Source organism: Peromyscus maniculatus, chromosome 3, assembly GCF_049852395.1.
Source record: "Peromyscus maniculatus bairdii isolate BWxNUB_F1_BW_parent chromosome 3, HU_Pman_BW_mat_3.1, whole genome shotgun sequence".
NCBI lineage: Eukaryota > Metazoa > Chordata > Mammalia > Rodentia > Cricetidae > Peromyscus > Peromyscus maniculatus.
In genome coordinates this window covers 107,540,632-107,565,748 of record NC_134854.1, presented here as the reverse complement: position 1 = coordinate 107,565,748, position 25,117 = coordinate 107,540,632, and the positions used below count along the sequence as shown (strand labels likewise).

General features: G+C 39.8%; 1 protein-coding gene across 5 annotated transcripts in view; it reads right to left on the bottom strand.

The window, feature by feature from the left end:
• Alms1 (ALMS1 centrosome and basal body associated protein) overlaps positions 1 to 25,117 on the bottom strand; it is a 121,334-nt gene that overhangs the window by 87,476 nt on the left and 8,741 nt on the right. For 2 of the 5 annotated variants that reach the window (XM_042274428.2, XM_076567066.1), the window contains exons 2-7: positions 19,771 to 19,896; positions 18,254 to 18,449; positions 10,280 to 10,397; positions 7,917 to 8,887; positions 6,960 to 7,075; positions 2,303 to 2,462 (exon numbers count right to left, since the gene is read on the bottom strand). In XM_042274428.2, coding sequence (XP_042130362.1) covers positions 2,303 to 2,462; positions 6,960 to 7,075; positions 7,917 to 8,887; positions 10,280 to 10,397; positions 18,254 to 18,449; positions 19,771 to 19,896 — 1,687 coding nt within the window. Of the gene's footprint in view, positions 1 to 2,302; positions 2,463 to 6,959; positions 7,076 to 7,565; positions 8,888 to 10,279; positions 10,398 to 18,253; positions 18,450 to 19,770; positions 19,897 to 25,117 lie in introns of all 5 variants that reach the window. The other 3 variants (XM_042274426.2, XM_042274427.2, XM_042274429.2) reach the window with 2 other exon arrangements.

Here is a 25,117-nt window from a genome sequence, read left to right as displayed (position 1 = left end):
AGAAACATATCTCAATATAATAAAGGCTACATATAAGTCAGTATTTTCCTAAATGGGAAAAAACTGTAAGTCTAAGGGTATCTACCATCTCCACTCTGATTAAATATATTATTTGAAGTCTTACCTATAACAACTAAAGAAAGAAAAGAAATGCAAATAGACAAGAAAAAGAAGTCAAAGTACTCCTGTTTGCACACAATATGGTCATAGACTTAAGAAATAGGACTTAGTGAGATGGTTCAGCAGGTTGAGAGGGCTTGCCATACACTCCTGGCAACCTGAGTTCAATTCCCAGAACCCATAATGGAAAGAGAAGACCAACTCTCAAAAGCTGTCCTCTAAAGTCCACCGGCACTGAAGAGAGCTGACCAGTCAGCCTGGCAAAAGATGGTTTCTAAATGTATTTTCTTCCAAAGCTCTCTAGCTTAGTGGTGTCATCTATGTGAATGTTTAAGGAGACTTTTCTGGTCCAACTTTTTTTGGGGGTGGTGGTAGGGGGAGGGAGACAAGGTTTCTCTTATGTAGCTTTGGAGCCTTTCCTGGAACTCACTCTGTAGCCCAGGCTGGCCTTGAACTTACAGAGATCCACCTGGCTCTGCCTCCCAAATGCTGGGATTAAAGGTGTGCGCCACCACCGCCTGGCTCTGGTTCAACATTAAAGGACTTAGAATGACTGCCCATTTTCACAGAAAAGGAAGAAAGCCTCAGATGATGATGCTTATAGATTTGGAGTTTGGCAAGGGCCTCTTACAAATAGAGGATGCCATTGTACTGTGTTCATATGTGGGGAGGGTGGCAAGGGATCACTCCAAGGTCCATTTTAATTGGCACTAAGAGTCCTTGTGATCTAATTACCTTCCAAAGGCTCCTTTTCCTTATGCCATCACTGGGAGAGTAAGAATTTCAATGTGAACTTTTCAGGGGACACAATCATTCAGGCCATAATGAATTCACATCTTCACAGAGGGACATTTTTCATGACTTAAAGGCAAAAGTAATTGAGCTCAAGAGAGGTATGGATGCAAAAAATCTTGTAAAGAAGAGCATGGGAGATCATTTTGAAGAGGAAAGCAGTATTATCTGCTGAGGGAGGATGGTTAATGGTAGAAGCAGTTGAGATCTGAGAAGAGTAGCCTGTTGAAAACTTAGAACTTGTCAGGCATGGTGGCACACACCTTTAATCCCAAAGCTCAAGGCAGAGGCTGGTCTACACAGTGAGTTCCAGAACAGCCAGAATTACATAGTGAGAACCCTGTCTCAAAAAAAAAAAAGGGAGAAAAAAAAACAAAATAGAATTTACATTGAAAGAAAAACTAGATGGAAATGACTAACAAAAAGATTGGCAGATAATTCTCAGAAGTAAATTGAGATTGGAGAGAATGATTCTGTGATATTAGTCTAAGGAAGCTGATGGTATGGCCATTATTCCATGCCCAAAAGTCTCAAAATCAGTGATGCCAACAGTGTAACTCAGTCCACGAGTAAGGGCCGAGAAACTACTTAAAGGTCAATAACCTGGTTTCTGACTTTCAAGGGCAAGAAAGTGGTGTCCCAGGGTGCCCTTTTGTTCAGTCCAGGACTCAACCAATTAGACGGACTCACAATGGTAAGGCACATCTTCCTTATTAGGTCTGCTTATTCAAATCTCTTCCTCAGATACTCTTACAGGTATATATAGAAATACTGTTTTACCAATTATCTAGTGTATTGGTTAATTTTTTTGCCAACTTAACACAAGCTACAGTAATCTGAAAGGAAGAAACCTCAACTGAGAAAATGCCCCCATAAGGTCCGAGTGTAGGCAAGCTGTGGGGCATTTTCTTGATTAATGATTTATGTGGGAAGGGAACACCCAGCCATCATCAGTGGATGATGCTACCCACTGTGCAGATGGTCCTGGGATTGCCTTGAAGGAGGTGGGAATGGGGGGTAAATTAGGGGAGAAGGCTGGGGGTTGGGAGGAGGGAGGACAGAGGAATCTGTGGCTGATATGTAAAATTAAATTAATTATAAAATAAAAGTTTAAAAAAAAAAAAGAAAACAAATAGAGCAAGCCAGGAGGAGCCAGCCAGTAAGCAGCATTTCCTCTGTGGTTTCTGCTTCAGTTCCTGCCTTGAGTTCCTGCCCTGACTTCCCTGAGTTATGGAGTGTGTGACCTGAGAGTTCTAAGATGGCCAAGGTGTTAACAGGGTAATACTGGGCATCCCTTAATCCATTAAATTGCTAGAAAGGCATAGCAAGATAATATTCATGAGCTAGATATAAGGAGGAAATGTAACGCCTCCATTTTCTACATACATACCTGCTGAACGTGTAGGAGCTGTTGGCAGAGTGTCAGGAGATACCCTCAACATTCTGAGATTGGGGGAATAATATTTTGATTCACCGGTTGGTTCTTGAGGAACAAATGAAGGCAACGGAGATGGAAAAGGCTGGCTAATGCCCAGATCAGAATGGTCTACCTACGAAATTAGAAAAGAAATGAAGAAAAAAGATTAATTTGACACTTAACTTGGCTAAAAAACAAACCTCATTATTATAAAAATGAACACTGAAGAGGCTTAATAATTTTTATTTTATTTAAACTTTTTTAACTTCATTTCATTTTACATGTGTGAGTATTTAGCCTGCATGTATGTATGTGCAACTCGTACTGAGTTCAAAGGAAGTTGTTGGATCCCCTGGAATGAGTTACAGATGATTATAAGTCACCATGTGGATACTGGAAATAGAACCCCGGTCTTCTTCAAGAACAAGTTGGGGCTGGAGAGATATTGCAGCAGTTAAGAGTACCAGCTGCTCTTCCAGAGGATCTGAGTTCAATTCCCAGCACCCATATGGCAGCTCACAACTGTCTGACTCTAGTCTGAGGATGCAATACCCTCTTCTGGTTTCCAAGGGCACTGAATATATGTCGTGCACAGATATACATTCAGGCAAAACATACACAAAATAAAGTACATCTTTAAAAGAACAACAAGTACTCTTCACCAATCACCTACCTCCCCAGCCCAACACACTGGGGAGTTGTACCAGTTACTTACGGTCATATTCTTCCCAAGTGTGGTGGCATATGCCTGAAATCTTAGAAGACTGAGGCGATCACATGTTTGAGGCCAGTGGAAGCTAACAGTGAGATCTGGGCCAGTCTAATGACAGGGTGAGACTTATATTCTCAGCCATTTGCATTCATATACAGATCATATTTTGTCTGGTGAAGACACCATTGATGGTTCTGTGGTTTAGAACGCTGCCTTAGAGAATACTGCATATTGGTAACTAGTGGCATTAAAGCATAAACGTTAATAAATCTCCACTGAATTCATAGGATACTTAGGTAAAAACATACAGCACTATCAGGTTTATAAAAGATTAGTCTAGTCATGCCCTCTCAGAAAGGAATCCAAAAACAAACAGCATAATTTCATGTATTCATTTATGTCTGTTTATTTACTTATTTAGAGACAGGATATATATATATATATATAATGAGGCAGAATCTCATGTAGCCCGGGTTGACCTCACACTCCTCCCTACATAGCTGAAGCTTGCTTTTAACTCCTGATCCTCCTGTCTCTACCTCTCATGTACAGAGATTATAGACATACACTACTTATATTTCTTGTTTGTTGGGTTTTCAGTTCTCAAGAAGTTGGCAGCCAGGTATATGAAAGCCAGGTATATGAATTAATATTTTACTTCTATTTCCCTAAATACTTTTCTAAGCCTAGTAGCTCTCTTTTGGGAAAGTCCTGTGCATTGCAAAGAGAAATCTAATAGTGTCAGGAAACATTTTTCACTGTCATAACTGGTGAGAACAGGAGTGTAGGATAGGGAGCTGCTAGAGATGCCAGAAAACAGACTAAAATACAGTGGTTCTCTAGATCAAACAAATATATAATCCAAAATATAAGTGCTGAGAAGCCCAGAATTTTTCTTTCCTTTTTTTTTTTTTTTTTTTTTTTTTTTCTGGAGCTGAGGACCGAACCCAGGGCCCTGTGCTTGCTAGGCAAGTGCTCTACCACTCAGCTAAATTCCCAACTCCGAGAAGCCCAAAATTTTTATGACAAGAATCCCACTCTTAAAGATTTTTTTTTTTTTTTAGTATAGCTTGCGGGAGGAAGGCAGAGTAGGAGGAGAGGAGGAGATGTAGGTGGATCAAGAGAGTGTATTAGTCTTCTCCCACTGCTTCCAAATAAAGGAAGAAAACGTACTACAATCTGAACTTCAATAAAATGTGGTATTATCAAACCTTCAAATCTAAAGAACTATTAGAGCAGGTAATACCAAAGAAAATACATATAACTTTGTGACCTGTTGGCTATAGCCAAATGAAGAGATAATAATGTAGAATAAAAGGATGAGAAGTATTTAACAGACCAACAGATCTGAGGGAACTATTTGAAAATGAAAGGAACCAAGAGGAAAATGTTAAGATTTATTTCCCATTTTTTAAGTTTGTGTGTGCAGTGCTGGGGAATAAACCCAGGGCCTTGGACATGCTAGGAAAATGCTCTTTCACTAAGCTAGGTCTTCAGCCCCTTAATTATCATCTTTTTAATATTTATTTTTTATTTATTTGTTTATGTATGTATGTTTATTCCATGGAAACAGGTGCCCTCAGAGGTCAGAAGAGGGTGCTGGACCCCCTGGAGTTTTGGTTACAGGTGGTTGTAAGGCACCTGTTATGAGTGCTAGGAACTGAACTTAGGTCCTCTGGAAATTCCTATTTTAATCAATGAAAAGAGAATAAAAGATGAGTAAGAAACTTGAGAAATGCTAACACTCTTTACAGAAGCAGAGTCTGCAGGATCAGTCTGATTTGGGGGAAAGTATGAGCTCTCTTAATATAAACAAATTGCATTTGAGGTGAACATAATGTTCCTTTTTTTTAAAAAAAAAAAATTCATGTAAGATACCATAAAGGGCCTAACTCAGAAAACATTATCATCTAAAAGTACAATTGATAGCAATCCAGAAAACTAGACCTTTTTTTTTGTTTAGTTTTGTTGTTGTTGTTTGTTTGTTTGTTTGTTTGTTTGTTTTCAAGACAGAGTTTCTCTGTGTAGCCCTGGCTGTCCTGGAACTCACTTTGTAGACCAGGCTTGCCTCGAACTCAAGAGATCTGCCTGCCTCTGCCTCCCAAGTGCTGAGATTAAAGGTGTTCAACACCACTGCCCAGTTAGAAAACTAGACCTCTTGAGGAGAGGGTTAGCGGTTCAACAGAAGGCAGTTCATCATACAGTAGTTAAGAACATAATGAGGTTACTTTCCTATTGATATCCTTGTATACTGAATCACGATCCTAGAAGTATTCACTGGAAAACTGGATGAAAATAATCCACACTAATCCAGTTTGAGAGGATAGACTAAGTGAACTACCATGTACCTGAAGCTCTTGGCACTGCACTGGAGCAGACTGTCAGCCATTATTTCTATCCCCACTCTCATCATATTGAAAATTCAAACAATGTCTATTTTAGAATATTGAAGAAACAAAATTGACCCCATAAAACTTTCTTACATAGTCAACAACCTATACATAAAAGGAAAACTCTTCATGCTACCTTTGTTCATCTTCTTGCATCGACTTCTAAACCTGAACAAGATACAAGGACACACCACAAGTGAGACCCGTGTGGTACTGACAGCACCACACAAACAAGGTGGGACTCAAGGAAACTGAAAGCCAAGACGGTCCAAAGATCCAAGCAAACGATGCCTTACAAAGCATTTTAATAAGTCCCTAGAGTCACTCATTTTCTAGTACAGACACATGACAACAGTGGCATAAACAGATTTGGGGTTGCAGGGGTACAAGCTTAGGGAGTTCATAAGAGAAGGAGGCAGTTAAATCCCTTCAGAAAGACTGACTAGTTTGGATTCTAAGCACTGTCGTATTCTTCCCAGGAAAACAATGATGCTTCACATTTCCTTAAATGCCTGAAGTCAAAATTTTCAAGAACTCTAAACAGAAATACTTGAGTATCTCAAGGCTGGTGCACTAAAGACCAGAGGGAAAGCACAACTGAATGTTCTCATGAATATGTCTAGTTTTCACATGTTCCAAAGATTCTTGCTGGCCCAACACGAAAAAGATACCTCAAGATAAAAAGCCTAGAGGGCCCAGTGTGGTTGGTGGTGGACATCTTCAATCCCAGCACTTGAGAGGCAGAGGAAGGAGAGCTCTCTGAGTTCAAGGCCAATCTGGTCTACAGAACACACTCCAGAACAGCCAGAACTACATATAGACACCTTGTCTCAAATTAAAAAAAAAAAAAAAAAAAAAAAAAAAGATAAAAAGCCTAGACTTCCAAAAGACACCTTTTTCTAAGACACCATAAAACTCATGAAGTGAAGCCAAGCAGTAATGGTGCATGCCTTTAATCACAGCACTCAGGAGGCAGAGGCAGGCAGATCTCTGTGAATTCGAGGCCAGCCTGGTCTATACAGCAAGTTCCAGGACAGCCAAGGCGATACAAAGAAACCCTGTTTGGCAATATCAAAAGTGTCGTGGTCTGTGAAACAATCTTTCTGTCAACACTTAGTAGATCATAGTCCTGGGTATGAATTGAAGACCACACTGTGAGTCAGAATTGGTATCAAAAGATAAATGAGCCTTTGACTTTCATTTTTCTTTTCAACTAAAATATTCCTTTCCCTATCCATAAAAAATGTCAAGTAACCAAAAAAAAAAAAAAAAATGTCAAGTAGAGTAACTTACAGACTTTTCAAAATGGCTCTCCTCAGATGATAGTTGTGAAGTAGGTAGCCTAAACAAGGAGCTGTCATAAAGATAATCAAGCATTGTCTCTAAATCTGCGAGCTCCAAGTACTCACCAGTTAAGCCTTGCAGATCCCATGTTTGGGAAATTGTAAAAAGTAAAAACAAACACCATTTCCTGAATCAGTACTGAAAAAGATCATATTTCTACAACTACCATTTCACTGTATCTCACCTTTCTTTGCAATTCAGCAACTTTTTCACTGTGTACATCAGCAGTTTTATATAGGCTGGAGTACTCAACATCACCATGCAGAGTAACGATGCCAGACTCAGCCTTCCCCTGCAGGCCTTTTAAAAAAAAAAATAGTCATGTTGCATAACTGTATATACAATGAAGCTAGACTCAGCTTGGCCTTCTTCAGCTACCAGCATACCTCTTAGCTCACTGTAATCAGTGATGCATCACCAGTCAGTGTTAAAGCAAAGTGGGACTTGCATCACATGCTGCCAAGTTTGCTGACAAGCTGTTCCACACAGGAGAAGACAGAACCTTCAACAGGGTTACTATAGTTTACATCCTTACCAAATTATAGTCTGAGGAATCTGCAACTTCTTTCAGAGATCTGCTACTTTAAATCTTGTAAAACCCAAGAATCTGAAGGTGATACTTTCATTGTAAAAATAATGTTTGAAGATCCTACCTTCTCTGCAAGGTCAAGATTGCTTACATCATACTGAAATGAAGGTGACTGTGTTTCCCCAAGACTAACAGCCCTGTTGTAAGCTTTTTCACTTAAAGGAGATGACTTAAGCCCTGGAATAACAGAAAGAGGCTTACTGAGCATGTTCTGAGGAGCATTAGGGGGTGACTTTAAATCTGGATCCCAGGATAGGGAGCTACCACCATCATCTTCTTTATGCAACAATGGTTTTGAAGCTGCTGGTTCAAACACCCCAGGAGTAGACTGGTATTTTGGATGCTTAAGCTTATCCATGAAAGACTTTTCATCATTATAATTTAATGGGGGAAGATCTGGTTTTGGGGGTTCTCTCTCTTGGCTGTCATCTGCTAATGGCTTATTGATGTCAGTTTGGATTTCACTTATAGGACTCTCTTGCTTGGAAGGCTCAATTGAGGCAATAACTGCCTCAAAGGCTACATTTTCAGTAGCATCAACATTTTTCTCACCAAAAGTAGAAGCTGCCTTTTGGTTTCTTTCCTCTTGAAAATATAGTTGTTCTGCTGTCTCATCCAAGTTGGATTTAACTGTCTGAAGGGGACCATCAGAAACCTCCAGCTTAGAGATTTCAAGTCCTCTGGAGAGTATATGTGCTTCTGAAACTCGTTCATGACTATCAGGGACGGCACCCATCCCAATAAACTTTATCTCAGGAGATTTGGCATGCACCTCAGATGATGCCAAAATATTTCTAATCTCCTTTTGCTTAAAATATTGAGATAATTCTTTCTGCAGATCTTCATTTCCTCCAAAGCTCTCCAAAGGATCCATCTTTGGACTCAGATCATCCTCACTTGGAGTCCTTAAACAAACACTCTCAAGATGGTTAACAGAGGTAAAGGGATCCCCTTTTCCTCTTTCCAACATGCATCTCAGGAAAGAATAGGATGTTTTATCAGGAGGAGGAGGAATAACTTCGCATGGGAAGGAAGCCTCGTCCTTACTAGCCAGACATGCTTCTGTCTGTTGGAAGGCTTCCTGTTTCCAATACTGAGTATGTGAACAAACAGAATCAAAATCATTGTGGGTTTTAGCACCTATGCTTTCATCACTAACATCGGATAAAGTGGAGGTGGAAACTTGGTCTTTATCAGCCAAGTTGCCTTCTGGCTGCTGAGTATCCTTTTCCGTCTGCCATGACATAAATGAAAGCAGGGCATCATAATGATCAGAGTCCTTCGGGTCTTTCAGGTCATCAGGAGCATTAGATGGTGCATTCTCTCCATTGTTCTCTTGTTCAGACGGGAAAAGAGAGTGCTGAGACCCAAAAGTTGTGCTACCTGTAAGTGGATGTTGAGATATACTAAGGCAACTGTTAACTAAGTCTGAAGATGTTTCTGAGGTGGCCTGGAATAAAGCTTCACTAACTTCTGACGGCCGAGCAAGCCATTCGGAATCTTCCGACTTATCAGGAATCCCTCTGAAAATACAAAGTTATAAAGAAATAATTAGCACCTTAATACTTTAATTTTTAAATACTAACAAAAAAATACAAACCCAGTTTACTTGAAAGTGCTTTTTTGCCAAGCGGTGGTGATGCATGCCTTTAATCCCAGCACTCGGGAGGCAGAATTCAAGGCTATCCTGGTCAATTTCAGGACAGCCAAGGCTACATAGAGAAACCCTTTCTCAAAAAACAAAAACAAAACAAACCAACCAACAAACAAAAAAGTTCTAATCTTCAATTCCTACAAGGTAGTTAAAGATTAAACAAAGAAAATATTGCAACTAGTGAACCTGATATTGCCTCGACATTCTCTAAAACAATCAATTTGAATATTACAAAAAAAAGTTTAAAAGTCTGAAATAACATTTTAATAAGGTTTACTATTTTAAACACATGCTACCTAGTATGAATTATAGTCATCTAACTTGCATTTCTCTGCTTACTGGTCAGTTTATTATGCTTATGGTCTACTCCCAAAATACTACATAGCTTAATCACTTTGATAATCTAATGTTAACAGAGAACTTTGCAATGTGATTCTAAAGTAATACATAGTATAATGACAGAGGGTATACAAGTTTACTTTCTAAACATCTAGAGTTTTGAGTTTAAGGTAGAGTTTTCTTTCTGTTCTAACAGAAAACAAAGCCTTGGACAATTCTAAGTATGTTTTTGAAGAATTACAGAACATCCTTCCATTTTGAATGTTCTAAAAGACATCATTTGAAATTTATTATAAAAATCTTACTTGATATTTGCACATAGTATAAAGAAAGCTAACAAAACTGATTCAATAACAGCTGAGCAAAATGAAAGTACAGACCAATCAGTATCCTAGAAATGACTGCTTTCTTTGCAGAATTAAGGCAGGATGGAGGGGAAGGACAGTGGCAACAAATAGAGAGATTTAGAATAAGGAAACTCAGGGTACTGAGTATGCCTAAAGTATGCCTAAAGTGCTACACAAACCATATACCATTTGTAAATGAACTGCAGTCACCTGGTACATCTCTGCATGCAAAACACTGCACCAATTTAATACCAAAATGGAATAGGAATACCTAACCCCTACTCCCAATCCCACTTTGGCTTGAAGCCATTAATACTAATAACAACTTACAATAAGAGTAGAAAGTTTAGGGCTGGAGAGATGGCTCAGAGGTTAAGAGCACTGACTGCTCTTCCAGAGGTCCTGAGTTCAATTCCCAGCAACCACATGGTGGCTCACAACCATCTGTAATGGGATCTGGTGCCCTCTTCTGGCCTGTAGTCATACATGCTGTATACATAATAAATAAATCTTTAAAAAAAGAAAAAAAAAAAAAGAGTAGAAAGTTTAGAAGGCAAAAAAATGAATCACCCTACCTCAAAGGTGCAAATTCTTGTTCACTTTGTTGAAACAAGGAATCAGACTCAAATTCCTGGTCTTGTGTTAAACATGTCAGCAAAGGCAAATCAGAACCAGCAAAGTTATCCTGTATGACTGCAAAATTTCAAATGTAAAAACACTGAGCATTCAAGAAGTGCAGTATTTGGCGTACAATTATAATACTTTAAAGCATCTAAACATGCTACCACCTGGAAGATTCTACAATCATTACAATAATAATTTACAACAGCAGCAACCATCTATGGCACCTGAAAAAGCCCAAGCATTTAGCACACAGTATTTCATTAATCCATGACAACTTAAAAATAAGTACCATTTACTAAAGCTACCTTATAGGTGAGGGAACATGATTATAAAATCTAATATTATTAAATAATTTCATATGTAAGGGTAAATGCCAGAATTCTGACTTCTTTGCAAATTACTATATAATTTAGGTGTTTGACCCGTGGTTTCCCCATGCTTCTCATCTGTTTCCCCATGAACTGCTTTCCTGGGAATAGTTTCTGCCAAGCTATAGGGTTCACACTAGGTAATTAGACAACTTTTCCTTTTGTAGATTATGCTGTGGTGAGTTTGTTCCATTCACAATACATGGCAGAAATTCCATCTATGTATGTGTGCATTCTTTATCCTGAGGAACCCTGGGCTATTTCATGACTTTTTTTTTCAATCAAGTTTTATATTTTTCACAGAAAATAATAGATAATAGAACAGGAGGACTATAATCTCTCACACTTTTTAGTTTATGAATCATGTTTTAAAATGTATTTTTGTTTTATATCCTGATAAAACATATATAGCATAAAATTCATAATCTTAACTTTTTTTTTTTTGAGACAGGGTTTCTCTGTGTAGCTTTGGAGCCTGTCCTGGAACTCACTCTGAAGACCAGGCTGGCCTCGAACTCACAGAGATTCATCTGCCTCTGCCTCTTGAGTGTTGGGATTAAAGGCATGTGCCACCACCACCTGGCTATCTTAACCATTTTTACATATACCATTTAGTGTCATTAGTATGTTTATAATGTTGTGTGCTCACTACCTTTCCAGAATTGTTTGCTTCCTTCTGTACTGCATCCATTAGACAATCCACCATTCTCCCCTCCCTAGAGCTCAGGTAACCTCTGATTTACATGTCATCTCTATAAATTAGGCTGGTCCGGGCACCTCCCGTGAGTGGGTCCCACAGGATTTGTCAGTGTGACTGGCTGCTCTCACTTAATGTAATGATTTCAGGTTCACCCATGCTGTAACTTGTATCATTCTTCCATAGAGCTGAGAAACATTCCTTTAGCTGGACTTTCTTTATCTGTTCATCTGCTGGTGACATTTGAGTTTCTTTAACCTTTGGGCTGTTAGGAACTTTGCTTCTCTGAACATGCCTGTGCTGACAAATAACACTTTTGTATGTCCTTCCTGCATACTGTCTTCTATCTTTCCATCCATATTAAATAGAGTATATCATTTATAAATTATAATATTATAACTACAAACATATAATTTTTTGGAGATATGCCTGTCTCTTTTTCCCCAGTCCTGAGACTGAAGGCATGTACCCCACATCCCTATTAGAAATCATCTTAAGTATGCAATGGTATTAGATTGATTATACTCACTGTCCTATACTCATATAATGAAATATAACCATTAAGAATATAAGGCTTGGTCCTCTTGTGGGACTCTCGGCAGACAGAGCAGGGACTGTCTCTAACTCTGTTGCCTGCTCTTGGGACCTTTTCCTCCTGATGGGTTGCCTCATCCAGCCTTAATAGGAGAGGAGGTGCCTAGTCTTCCTGCAACTTGACATGCTGTGACTGGCTGATATACATGGGAGGTCTGCACTTCTTTGAAGGAAAGGGAGAGAGAGAGAGTGGATGGGATGGGGAGCTGAAGGGAGGGATTGGGAGGAGAGGAGGAAGGAAGGGAAAACTGTGATTGGGCTGGGGAAAATTAATTAATTGATCAATTAATAAAACATGTATTGTTCAATCTTCAAAAAATATATATTTCTGAATATTTAGTGACTTAAGAAAATGTTTATTATAAATTAAGTGTCCCTAAAATAAATTAAGTGTGAGGCATAAAAATAATAATAATAATAATAATAATAATAATAATAATAATAATAATAATAATTTAGGTGTTTGTTGACAATTAAAGCATGTCTCTTTTTATTATATTTTTATTGTGTGTGAGTGGTTAGGTGGGTGGGTGGATGTGACCATGCAATAATGCTCAAATGGGAATCAGGAGACAACTTGCAGTAATCATTTCTCTCCTTCCATTATGTAGGTCCCAGGGATCAAACTTAGATCAGGTTTGGCAGCAGATGCCTTTGCCTTTGCCTACTAAGTCATTTTGCTGGCCCCTCAATCTTAAGTAATATAAAAACGTATACCATTATATCAAAGTTGAGGGCTCTTAGGTGATGAGGATCAAAATTATATTCAAAATAATATTAAAACAAGACCTGCCTTCTAAAATATATTTTTGTTTTACAAAATAGCTGTCTAGAAAATGATGTACAATGTTAATATACAAATAACAGTGTGGCCAGTTTTAAATAAACATTCCTTAAATCTTCTGTTTAAGCTCTACTATGAGAAGATATCACAAAAACAAATACTCTTTGGAGTTCTAGTTCTGAAATATATAAAATAAGTATGCTACCTAAAGAGTATGAAAACTTGCTTTAAAGAAAAAAATACCATGGTTTCCTTCCATCTTAAGTAATTCTTTGTTGTTGGTGGTGGTGTTGGTGGTGTTGGTTCAGGGAGGAGTGATTTAGTTTTTGGTTTTTTTGAGACAGAGTCTCTCTATGTAAGCCCTTGGCTATCCTGTAATTCTCTATATAGATCAGGATGGCACAAACTCAGAGATCTACCTGCCTCTGCCTCTCCCTTCCAAGTGCTTAAGAAATTATGTCATTAAATATATAAAAAACTAGTATAAAATCCTTATTCCCTATAGCACTTAAACAATTATAAAACAAAAATTAAATATTCATAGAAATAAAAACAGCAGCCTACTAAAATTGGCTTTAATGATATGTTGCTAAAACTAAACTGTTTTTTCAACATGAATTTAATAATTGCTACAGCACACTTTCTTGATTTCAACTATGTACACAGTGAGGACTCTGCCCTGGCACCAGCCTTCACCCTGGAATTCTCACGAAGAATTTTTGTTCACAGGGCTTTATCGTCCCTCACTTGGGGCCTTAATGCTCTCACTGCTCTGAATTCTGCACACTTGCTTGATTCCTCTAAAACTCCACAAAGCTGCTTTATCACAGATATATCCTCAACGACAAGCAAAGCATCAGCTACTCTTAGTGGATATTCAAATTAAAACTATTTACTGAACTGGTTAAAAATAAGAACTGGGGGGAGGGCACTCACCAACCTAAGACAGAGCACCTGTGTGGCCTGGGCAGGCGTCTCCATGACGGGTAAGGTGACCTGCTGATGTCCCATGCAACCCAAGTCAGAAGCTCATAGAAGCTCCTAAGCTTTTAATAAAAGGGGGACCTGTAGGTCCCTGGCCCCCGTTTTGGGTAACTGTTGCCTTTTGTGGACCTTGACCTTGATATCCTCCCTATGCTAATTTCCTGCCAGGTTCCCACCCTCCTGAAAGCTAAAGGGAAGTTCCTTGTCTGTGTATCCTAAATAATGGGCGTTAAGAGCTTAGACACAAGATTGTAAAACATCAGTAGCGAACTTCTGCCCTCTGGGGTTCTCCCATTGTGCTGTAAACCTGTATTTAAGACCTCCTCCCTCTTCAATAAATGACATTCGGCAATTAAAATTAAATATATATATATATTACATATATACATACTGCGAATGTAATCTATGAATACCACAAATGTGATTAATATCATGTGTTATTAATGAATATCATGAGTGTAATTTAAAGAATTAAATAAATTCTTTTTTTAAAGAATAAAAATAAAAAAGAATAAAAATAAAAAAAGAGAATAAAAAAAATAAGAACTAGGTAGTAACTTTCAAAATAAAATGTTAGTCAATAAAGTGCTTTTGCTCAAGCATGAAAACCTGAGGTCAATTCCATGAACTGATGTAAAAAAGTTAGACATGGCCAGGCGGTGGTGGTGCACACCTTTAATCCCAGCACTCAGCAGGCAGAGCCAGGTGGATCTCTGTGAGTTCAAGGCCAGCCTGGTCTACAAAGCGAGATCTAGGACAGGCACCAAAACTACACAGAGAAACCGTCTCGAAAAAGAAAACAAACAAACAAAAAAATTAGGCATGGTGTTGCACACTAGCAAGTCCAATGTTGGAGAGGTAAAAATGGCAGGTACTGACTCACATGGCAGGGAGCCAGTCACATCAGTGAGTTTCAGGCCAGTGAGTGACCTTGTCTCAAAAAAGAAAATGGACAGCTCCTGAGGAACAATACCTGAGGTTGATCTCTGGCATGCACAAGCACAGTATACATTTGAAACACACACACACAGGAAAACTTTTTAACATCAGAGAAAATGTAATATGGTTCATCTTTGGCACTGACTTAGAAAATCATTTTTGAACCTTCAAAGCAGATGATCTTCACCACTGGAAGAATCAACAAGGTTTTGAAAAAGAAACTGGGGCTTACACCACAAAGGACTTGGGTGGGTACAAGAAATTATTTTCAATTAACTAGATATACAACTTCACCAGCTTTCTGTTTTCAGTGCTTTCCTTCACTGCCTAAGCCTAGCTGTCCTGAAACTGGATCTGTAGACCACGATGGCCTTAAACTCAGAGACCTTTCAATTACATCTTCACCAGCTTTCTGTTTTCAATGGTTATTCTTCACTGCCTAAGCTTGGCTATTCTGGAATTTGCTGTGTAGACCAGGCTGGCCTCAAACTCAAGAGATCTACCAGCCTCTGCAGTGCTGGGATTAAGGCTTGCACCACCACACCCAGCTCTAAGCTTTTCTTTAGTTCCTTTTCACAAATTGGAAGTTTAGCTGGGTGGGATCTTCCCTGAGCTCACCACTCCCTTTATTCCATTTCTTTCTTTCTTTCTTTTTTTTTTTTTTTTTTTTTTGGTTTTTTCTTTTTTTTTTTTTTTTTGGTTTTTCGAGACAGGGTTTCTCTGTGTAGCTTTGCACCTTTCCTGGAGCTCACTTGGTAGCCCAGGCTGGCCTCGAACTCACAGAGATCCGCCTGCCTCTGCCTCCCGAGTGCTGGGATTAAAGGCGTGCGCCACCAACGCCCGGCTTAATTTTTTTTTTTTTTTTTTTTGGTTTTTCAAGACAGGGTTTCTCTGTGTAGCTTTGCGCCTTTCCTGGAACTCGCTTTGGAGACCAGGCTGGCCTCGAACTCACAGAGATCCGCCTGCCTCTGCCTCCCGAGTGCTGGGATTAAAGGCGTGCGCCACCACCGCCCAGTTTATTCCATTTCTTAATCTATCTCCTTGAACACAGGATTCAGCTCCATTCCACTTCCTGGTGCTCCTTTTCTCCTCAAATTTTATGTTTTGTATTTTGTCCTACTCAGCTTGCTCTTTTTCATTATAAATCTTCATTAGAGTTACCACTGAATAACTCCATGACAGTCTATACTAGGCTGTTATGAGATTTCCTCTGTCAATGAAATTAATCAAAATCTCTTCACTTTATCTCAGGCAGACTCAGACAAGGGCAAAAAGCAGCCACATTCACCAAAATATCACAAGACTGGTCTCTGGGCCACATACTAACATTCTTCTCTGAAACCTCTTGAGCCATGTACCCACAGTTCAAATCACACTCAGCACCACTGTCTTTCATATTCCTACTAGGACGGCCCATTAAACAGTGCTTAAACCACTCAACTGCTTTTCTAATCCACAGTTCCAAGGCCCATATTCCTTCAAACAAAAGCAAGGTCAGGCTTATCACAAAAATACCCTAGTCCTTAGTAACAACTCCTGTTTTAGGGTTTCTACTGCTGTGAAAAGACACATGCAATTCTTTCACATACATGTGAAGAGACTATGGCAACTCTTAGAAAGGAAAACATTTAATTGGGTGGTTTACAGTTCAGAGATTCAGTCCATTATCATCATGGTGGGACATGGCAGCATGCAGGTAAACATGGTGCTGGAGAAGTAGCTCAGAGTCCTACATCTTGCAGGCAACAGGAAGTGAAAGACACTAGGCATGGCTTGAGCATATATGAGATCTCAAAGAGCACCCCCCACGGTGACACACTTCTTCCAACAAGGCCATACCTACCCCAACAAAGCTACACCTCCTAATAGTGACACTCCCTATGGGTTTTGGGGGGCCAATTATATTCAAACTACCACAGAGGTCAACACCTTTCTCCAGAGGGAAGCCTACAATTGACTTTAACAATCCGCATCAAGTAACACTGCACTAGCATCCTGGCTTGCACATTAACTTGTTTTGAAAAGAATAAGCTCAACTGGGTCCTAGTCTGCTTCTCTACAAAATTCTATAAAACTATCTTTATGGTTAAATCCCTTGATTTGAAAGGTACTTGAAGTTTATCTTTGCAGAGAGCTAAGAAAGCCATTTTACACTAACAAAAAACAACAAACAAACAAAAAAAAACCAGTAAAACCTATCTCAAAGAAATGACTCAATTTCTTCATTTTAATCGTTTTGTTCTCAAAGTTGAGGATAATAATGGCTTAGAATGACTCTAAGAATCAAATAAGGTAAATATATACAAACCTAGACATATCTGGGAAAATAGAATCTTAATTGAGAAACTGCCTCCATCAGATTGCCTGTAGGCAAGTCTGTGAGGCATTTTCATGATCAATGATTGACATGGAAGGGCTGAGCCCACTGTGGGTGGTGCCAACTGTAGGCAGGTGGTCCTGGTTGTATTTAAAAAAAAAAAGAAAAAGAAAAAAAAAGAAAAAAGAAAAGAAAAAAGGAAAGCAAGCTGAGCAAGCCAAGGGGAACAAGCCAGTAAAGTGTTCCTCCCTGGTTTCTGTTCCAGATCCAGAAGCCTTGGCTTCTCTCAATGGGCTATGATCTAGGATATGTAAGCTAAATCCTCCCTAAGTTATTTTTTCATCATGATCTTGATCAAAGAACAGAAAGCAAACTATTTAAGACATATAGACACTTATTTGTCAGGAAACATTGAGTCTCCACTGATGAGGGAACACAAATCAAAGATAATACGTGATTTTCCCAAGAGCAACTGTGCTATGGAAGACTAAGGACACATAACTGCTGTGGAATAATAATGCTTTTGTACACTGGTTTAATAAAACGCTGACTGGCAGGAAGTATAGGTGGAATAGGGAGACAAGGAGAATTCTAGGAATTTAAGTGTAAGAGCTAGTCAGTAGTTAGCTTGAGCTAATGGCCAAGCAGTATTAATTAATATAAGCCTCTGTGTGTTTACTTGGATCTGAGCAGCTGCGGACCAGAAGAGACAGAAAAACTTCTGCTACACATACCCATTAGAATGGGAATGATCTCCTTTTAGCCTTCTTTGAATAATGGAGCATACTAAAATGCATATTTAATACAGCTAAGCCAACCAGCCAGTGTGAAAAACCAGAACCAGCTATTTTTTTTTTTAGTATAGCTCTACAGAGATCCTCAACTAAAATGGATTTAGTTGGGAACAAGGCTAGAAGTGCCCCCCCACACACACACACCTCCCCACCTCCCCACCCTGCACATCCCCACACATAGTTTTTAGAAATATAAACTATTACCTCTGGTTAGACAAAGAGGCATTGAGGCTGGAGAGAAAGCTTGGTGGTTAAGAGCACTGGCTGCCCTTCAAGAGGATCTGGGTTTGAATCCCAACACCCATAATTCCAGATCCTGGGAGTCAGACATCCTCTTATGGCTGCCATGGGCACCAGACACAAAAATGGTGCACAAACATACATGCAGGTAAAACACCTATACACATGAAATAAAATAAAAGATTAAAAAAAATTACAAAGGCGTTACCTAGCAATGAAGAACAGAAGAGATCTAGCTTTGGTTCCATGACTGGACGTTCTGACTGAGTCAATTCACCTTTCTCCAGAGAGGGGAAATTTATTGCTTTTGTTTCTTCTATTCTCACATCAATACTGCTCGGGGATGTATTCAAGGCTTGGGAAGAATCCCTTTCTTGAGGAAGATGATGCCAAGATTCTGCTCTCTGAAACAATTTTAAAGGAAAAGATGCTCAGTCATTAGCTGAGTCAACACATTTACATTTAGACTACTGTCTACTCAGCATATTTAACAATGTTCTCACCAGAGTGGAAAAAAGGAAGTTGTTCCTCTATGTCCTTCTACTACATTAACCTCCTTCTAGACCACTTCCAATCACTCCCATATCCTAGTACCAAGTAGTCAGGACACTTGTGTTATATTTTAAGTTTTCACTGTTAAATCAATACATTTGGTACTGCATGACAAATCCATAATGTGGTTATTTAAAAAAAGCAAAAACAAACAAACCAAAAAACTGAACAAATATTTCCAAACCTAAAGCTACAGCATTCCCTGGACAAAATGGGACAGGTACTTCGCAAAATAATTTAGCATATTCTTGTAAAGTTAAATATACCATTATAATATAATTTAGCTGATCTCTTCCTAGGTATTTACTTAACAGAAATGAAGTCATGTTTACTCAAAAACAATGAAAATTTAAAGAGTTGATGCATGCAACATGTGCTAATTTCAGAAGGAAAGAAATCAGATTTTAGAAGTCCACACACTATAATTCTAAAAAGGCAAAGCAGAGATACCAACTATAGGGTACTTGATTTAAGATAAGGGACTGGAGAAGAAAAGGATCAAATAGCATTCAGAAACTTCTGTCTATAATAGCAATGCTATATGTCTCAAGCATAGTGATATTTACGTAACTATCTTTCAAAGCCCATCTGACAAACTGTATAACTAAAACAGTTCACTTTTCTATATTTTATTTATATTGAATATATATAAATATAAATTATAAATATATAAATAGAAAGTATAAATCAATAAACTTAGCTGTTTAAAAATGGAAATAGACAGCTGGGTAATGGTGGTAATCTCAGCACTTAGGAGGAAGAGGCAGGAGTATCCTTGTGAGTTTGATGCTAGCCTGGTCTACAGAGCAAGTTCCAGGACAGCCAGGGCTACACAGAGAAACCTTGTCTAAAAAAAAAAAGAAAGAAAGAAAAAAGGAAATAGACACCTTTCCATTTAAAATATTCTATTTATGGTCAGGAAATGACCACAATGTTTCAACTTGTATGTTAAATATCCCATGAGATAATGCACATACACAAAAACACTTTGCAATACTTTTGAAGAATGTAGACTATTGAGATCAAAAAAGCAGGGACAAGCTTTCTGGTGTACATAAAATTATGTAGCCCTATTAGAACACTGAAATAGTAAAGTAATTCACATTTTCACATTCTTCATATTATAGCATTTCTCTGTGGCTGGTAAAAAGAAAGAGTTTGCTGCAGACGTACCTGATCCTCCCCAGGATCCCACTGGACTGTTGTTTCCAGTGGCACTGTACTGGGGTTGGAAAACTCTGCTCTAGAATTGTCTTGATATGAAGACTCCTGCCACACATGGCAAGTCAGTGGAACAACCTGAAAATCAAAGCATACTTAAGCTGAATAATGCTGGGACTGTACAATACAAAATTAACCATGCTCGAATACACTTTTCACTCTATAAAATGCTTTAATGTTGCTATAAAATGCTATTCTCTAAGCATAACAGCATTACCAGCTTCATCAGAAGCAGCTGTAACTACCCACAAGAGACTCTCAAGACTGGGCCTGTTGACCTTCCTATAGGAAAGGCATTATAAGGCAAGCAAACATAGGAAACAGTTTAGTGGCTTGGGACCCTATCTAGTTTGGATTATGTACACACACACCCTTGTAATAATGCACTTGACAGCCTGTTCCTTCACATGCATGTACTATAGACACACATCCCTCTCCAAACAATGTAGCTAACAACCTCAGAACCCCTCCACTCTCCACCTACACTGGGCTTCATGTACACTTCACTCTGAACAATAGCATAGTTTCTCTGACACAACAACAATCAAATTAGACCATTTCAAGAATAATCCCAATGTATCTGGACAGAAAGAAGAGAAAGGCTAATCTGGCCTGTACTGGTTTGGAGTGCATGTACACTAAGACAAACCATGTTGTTCCAGTGAATTTTTTTGGAAAATTGCTATTTATAATCTTATGCCTATGTATAATTTTTTAAGGTTTTAAACAGATATATAATTTATAAATCTTTATCTTCAAGATCTTATCTTTTAAATGCCGAATGCCGTTTATTGAAGAAGCCTATGTATAATTGGGCATGCATATGAATCAAATCAGACGCATTATGGGAAGGGACATGTGCAGTAGGAAAAATATATATGACCTAATCTAACAATTAAAATAAGAGAATACCCAAAGTACATCTGAGTGTACTCCTTCTTAAGGGCCTTGAGTACTCTTCATATGACCCTCTCTGATCTCATGCTCCTCCTGTAAGTTTGATAAATACATTTGCTCACAAAGCTGGACTTGGAATAGTTACTCTGGCTTATCAATGATGATGTCTGGGCCTGGGCTGCTGCTGAGGCCAATGTCTGTGTTCATGGCACTGATTTAGCTATGGTCTGTGTTGATGTCTGAGGCTCCTGATACCACCAAAGGCAGAGAGGATAGGGCTATATAGAGCTGGTCCTGCCTCTCACTAGCTGCAACATTCAGGAGAGAGGGCCCCATATCTCACCTGGGCAGCACAACAGAACTGACCCTGTTTGCAGAGGCATGGGCAGGTCACACTCCTCTTGTCTGCCATGTGGTGGCCTGAGGGAAAGATGTCCCCTCCCCTCACCCCTCAACACCTGCAGCACTAGGGAGAACTGGCCCTGTAGACAGGGTTGCGGGTGAGCCAGCCCTGAGGGAGTGAGAGAGATGAAACTGTTACTGCCTCCCTCATCAGTGTGTGGTGGTGGGAGCGAGGGGAGACGCCCCCCCTTTGCCCCTACTACTCCAGCTGTTGTGCCCCCCCCCCTTACCAGCTGCAACACTCAGGAAAGCAGGCCTGTGCCTTGTCTGGGAAGCACAGTTGCGCTGTTGGGGGCGGGGAGGGGGGGCAGGTTAGCTGCCCAGGGAGTGAGCATTAGAGATCTAGCTCCACCCCTCATGTGCCATATGGTGGCATTAAGAGGAAGAGATTCCCCCACCCCTAGAGCCTGAGGTCGTAAGATCAGGAGAGCTGCTCCTGCCCCACACCAACGGCAGCACTCAGGACAGCAGGCCCTGCACCTCACCTGGGCAGCACAGGAGAGCTGACCCTGTTGGCAGAGGCATGGATGAGCTGGTCCTGAGGGTGTGAGAGTGGGAGAGCTGGCCACACCCCTGTCTGCCATGTGATGGTAAGGGCGAGAGAAAGCTGCGCCCCCATCCCTGCCTCCTGTGGTGGGCAAGGGTTCTGACCCTCTCCCTTACCAGCTACAGCACTCAGAGAGTGGCCCCTGCACCTCACCTGGACAACACGGTAGAGCTGGGCCTGAAGGTGTAGGTGTGGAAGAGCAGACCCTAAGGGCGTGAAAGCAGGAGAACTGGCCCCTTCTCTAGCTCATCTCTGTAAGGGGTGACCTAGCCAGGGCAGTGCAGGAGAGCTCCCCCTGGTGGTGAGGACAGGGGAGAGCTGGCAGACTACAACCCTGCAACTACTCAGGCCCAGAACCAGGGTTGTTATGAGTTGGCCCACCCTAACAGCCACCCCATCTGTGATGTGGTGGAGGATGTGAAGGGACCAGACCCAAAGCTGCAGGATCTCCACAACACAACAGCAGGACAACCAAGGAGTCCCAGTGAGGACCCTGCACTGACAGTGTAGCAGAAGCCAGAGGCCTCGATCCAGACCAGTGACTCTTTGCAATGAACACTTGCAAGTAAAAATATATGGACAAAGGGTTTACTGTGTGACTCACTGTGTCACACTACAGCTTCCATGATGAGATTTTCCCTTTTTTAAAAATTTTTTTTCTTTAAATTTTATTTTAGGGGGGAGGTTGCAAGGGCAGAGGGTGAATATAAAGGGATGGGAAATGAAGGTGATCAAGATGCATTATGTGAAAGACACAAAGAATAAATTAAAGAAAGTTAAAAAACAAACAAAAACTCTGCATCAGCCAGGAGGAAAGAGAATCCAAAAGATCTAAATTCACGTTACTGATTTCTGTCTAGAAGCAAAACAGCTAATCTACTACCAATTAACAAGGAAGAGGAGAGAAGCTGTAAAATGAGTGCAAATTTGAGTTTACAAGAAATTAACAAAAGTCAGCAGGGCTAAATAACAAACAGGGCACTAAAAATTAGAGTAGAAACTGTAGAGGTTGCTCAGTTGGAAGAGTGCTTGCCTAGTATATACAAAGCCCTGGGTTCAACCTCCAGCACCATATCAACACCCCAAGTGTGGTGATACAGTCCTATAGTCCCAGTACTCAGGATGTGGTAGCAAGAGAAACACTAGTTCAAAGTCTTCCTCAGCTAGTGATTTGAAGCTAGCCTAGGCTACATGATACCCTTCTCTAAATAAATAAGGTGGTAAGATAACTCAGTAGGTAAAGGCACTTTCAGTTAGCTTGACCAACACACTGCTCAATCCTGGTACCCATACCCATATAATAAAGAAGGAAGCTGATTTTCCTACATTATCCTCTGACCTACACACACAAGAGTGTGAACATGTGAAGGCACATATATGCACACAAACACCAAGTGCAAGAGATTAAATAGAACTGGATGGAGAGTTGTTTCAGCTGTTCAGTGCTTGCTATTCTTCCAATGGACCTAAATTCAATTCCCAGTATCCATATGTTGAAGGATGCTAACATCAATCACCTGTAATGTAACTCCAGATCCTGGGGATTCTACATATTCTTCTGGCCTCATGGTCACCTGTGCTCAAATGTGTGTGCACTCATGCATTTGCATGCACACACACATACACATAGAGAAAAAATTTTAAAACCTACTTTTTAAAGCATGCGCAATAAGCTAAGGTGAACAATTAAAGTCAGGAAGACAATGTCAGAAGAAAATGAAAATATCAACAGAGACATAATGATTTTAAAAAGTGACAAAGCCTAGAGGGTTGGAGAGGGAGCTCGGTCAGTAAAGAACCTGCCTTGTGAGCACAAGGATCTGGATTCAATTTCTATTATCCACATTAAGAAAAGAAAGTAGCTGCTTCAAGCCAGTACGAGACCCTGCCTTAAAGGAGGTAGATAGCTTTTCACAGGAACAACATGCAAGTCTGTCCTCTGACTCCACACAGGGACACACACAGGCACACAAATCTGCATGCACACATGTACCCACAAATACATAAACATGCACATGTACATGCACACACACAAAAAATTTAAGTAACAAATTTTGGGGATGAAAAATAAATTAAGTGAATTGAAAAAATTTCACTAGAAGGGTTTAGCTGCAGATTTGAACAGAAAAAAAGTCAGTTCATCTGAAACAACCACATCTGAGCAGCGAAAAATGTACAAAAATAAATAAGTAAAAGTCAACAGAATCTAAGGGACTTATAAACATGATCAACCTGACTCCATATTATTATGGGAACTCTAGGTAAAAGAAAGGAAAAATGGGCAATGGAGCTGTGGTAGACTGTGGGAGCCAAAATTACTCAGGGTCAGAGAATCTGAGCTTGCTTTTACCCAGCAGGCCTGCAGAATAGGATGATTTTGCCAGGGGCGTGTTTACCAGTTGTTTGGAAGGGTCTACACTTGGCTGTATGGTTGTGCTTTCATCTTGCAAGCGGAAGGTCTCTTGCCTCTCCACTTGGCATATTATAAAAAGCCCTTTTGAATAAAGCTCTGAGCAGCAGCTGGGTATTGACCCAGGGCCCTCCCTAAGCTATCCTATGTCTCTCTGTCTTTCTCCTCGTCATCTAGGTCTATCTTTCTACCTAATATTTCCTCATTCCTCTCTCTTCCAACCAAGAATCCTTTGAAAGGTGGGAGCAGGTCGTAGCTGGTCGCCCACAGACTCACACAGTGGACTCACAGGTAGGAAGCTTGTCTCCTATATTATGCAAGTCCCAAACCTCAGTCAATGCTGCAAGAAAAAAAAAAAATTGCCACTCTGTGAGCTGAAGGTAGTACTCTATAATGGTCAATGCCCAGTTCTGTGATTCCCTGAAGTATACTCAATAAACAATATTTACCATCAATACTTACAATCACTTAGGAGGCAAAGAAAGATTGCAAGTTCAAGGTCGGCCTGGACTATACAAGCAATCTCTATTTCAAAAACAATGAGCCAGGCTGTGGTGGTATATGCCGTTAATCTCATCAGAGGCATTCAGATCTGTGAGTTTCAGGCCAGCCAGGGCTACACAGAGACCCTGTCTCAAAAATAAAAACAAAAACAAAAAAACAGAACCTAAAAAAAAAAACAACAAATACTTTTTAAAATGTGAGCAGACCAACAACAAAGAAAGTGAATTACTCAAAAATATCACCACAAAAGAAAAATCCAGGATCAAATAGCTTCACTGGAGAATTCTACCAAACATTTAAAGAATTAACATAAGTCATCCTAAAACTCTCCCCATCCCCCAAAGGTGGAAGGAATCCTGCTATATTATTCTATGAAGCCACCATTGTCTTGACACCAAAGCCAAACAAGGAAGGATGCTAAAAGGAAAGAAAACTTTAGACCAATATCCCTAATGAATATTGATGTAAAAATTCTCAACAAAATAATAGCAAACAAAACCCAGCAACATATTAAGAGTATTATATGACAAGACTAACAG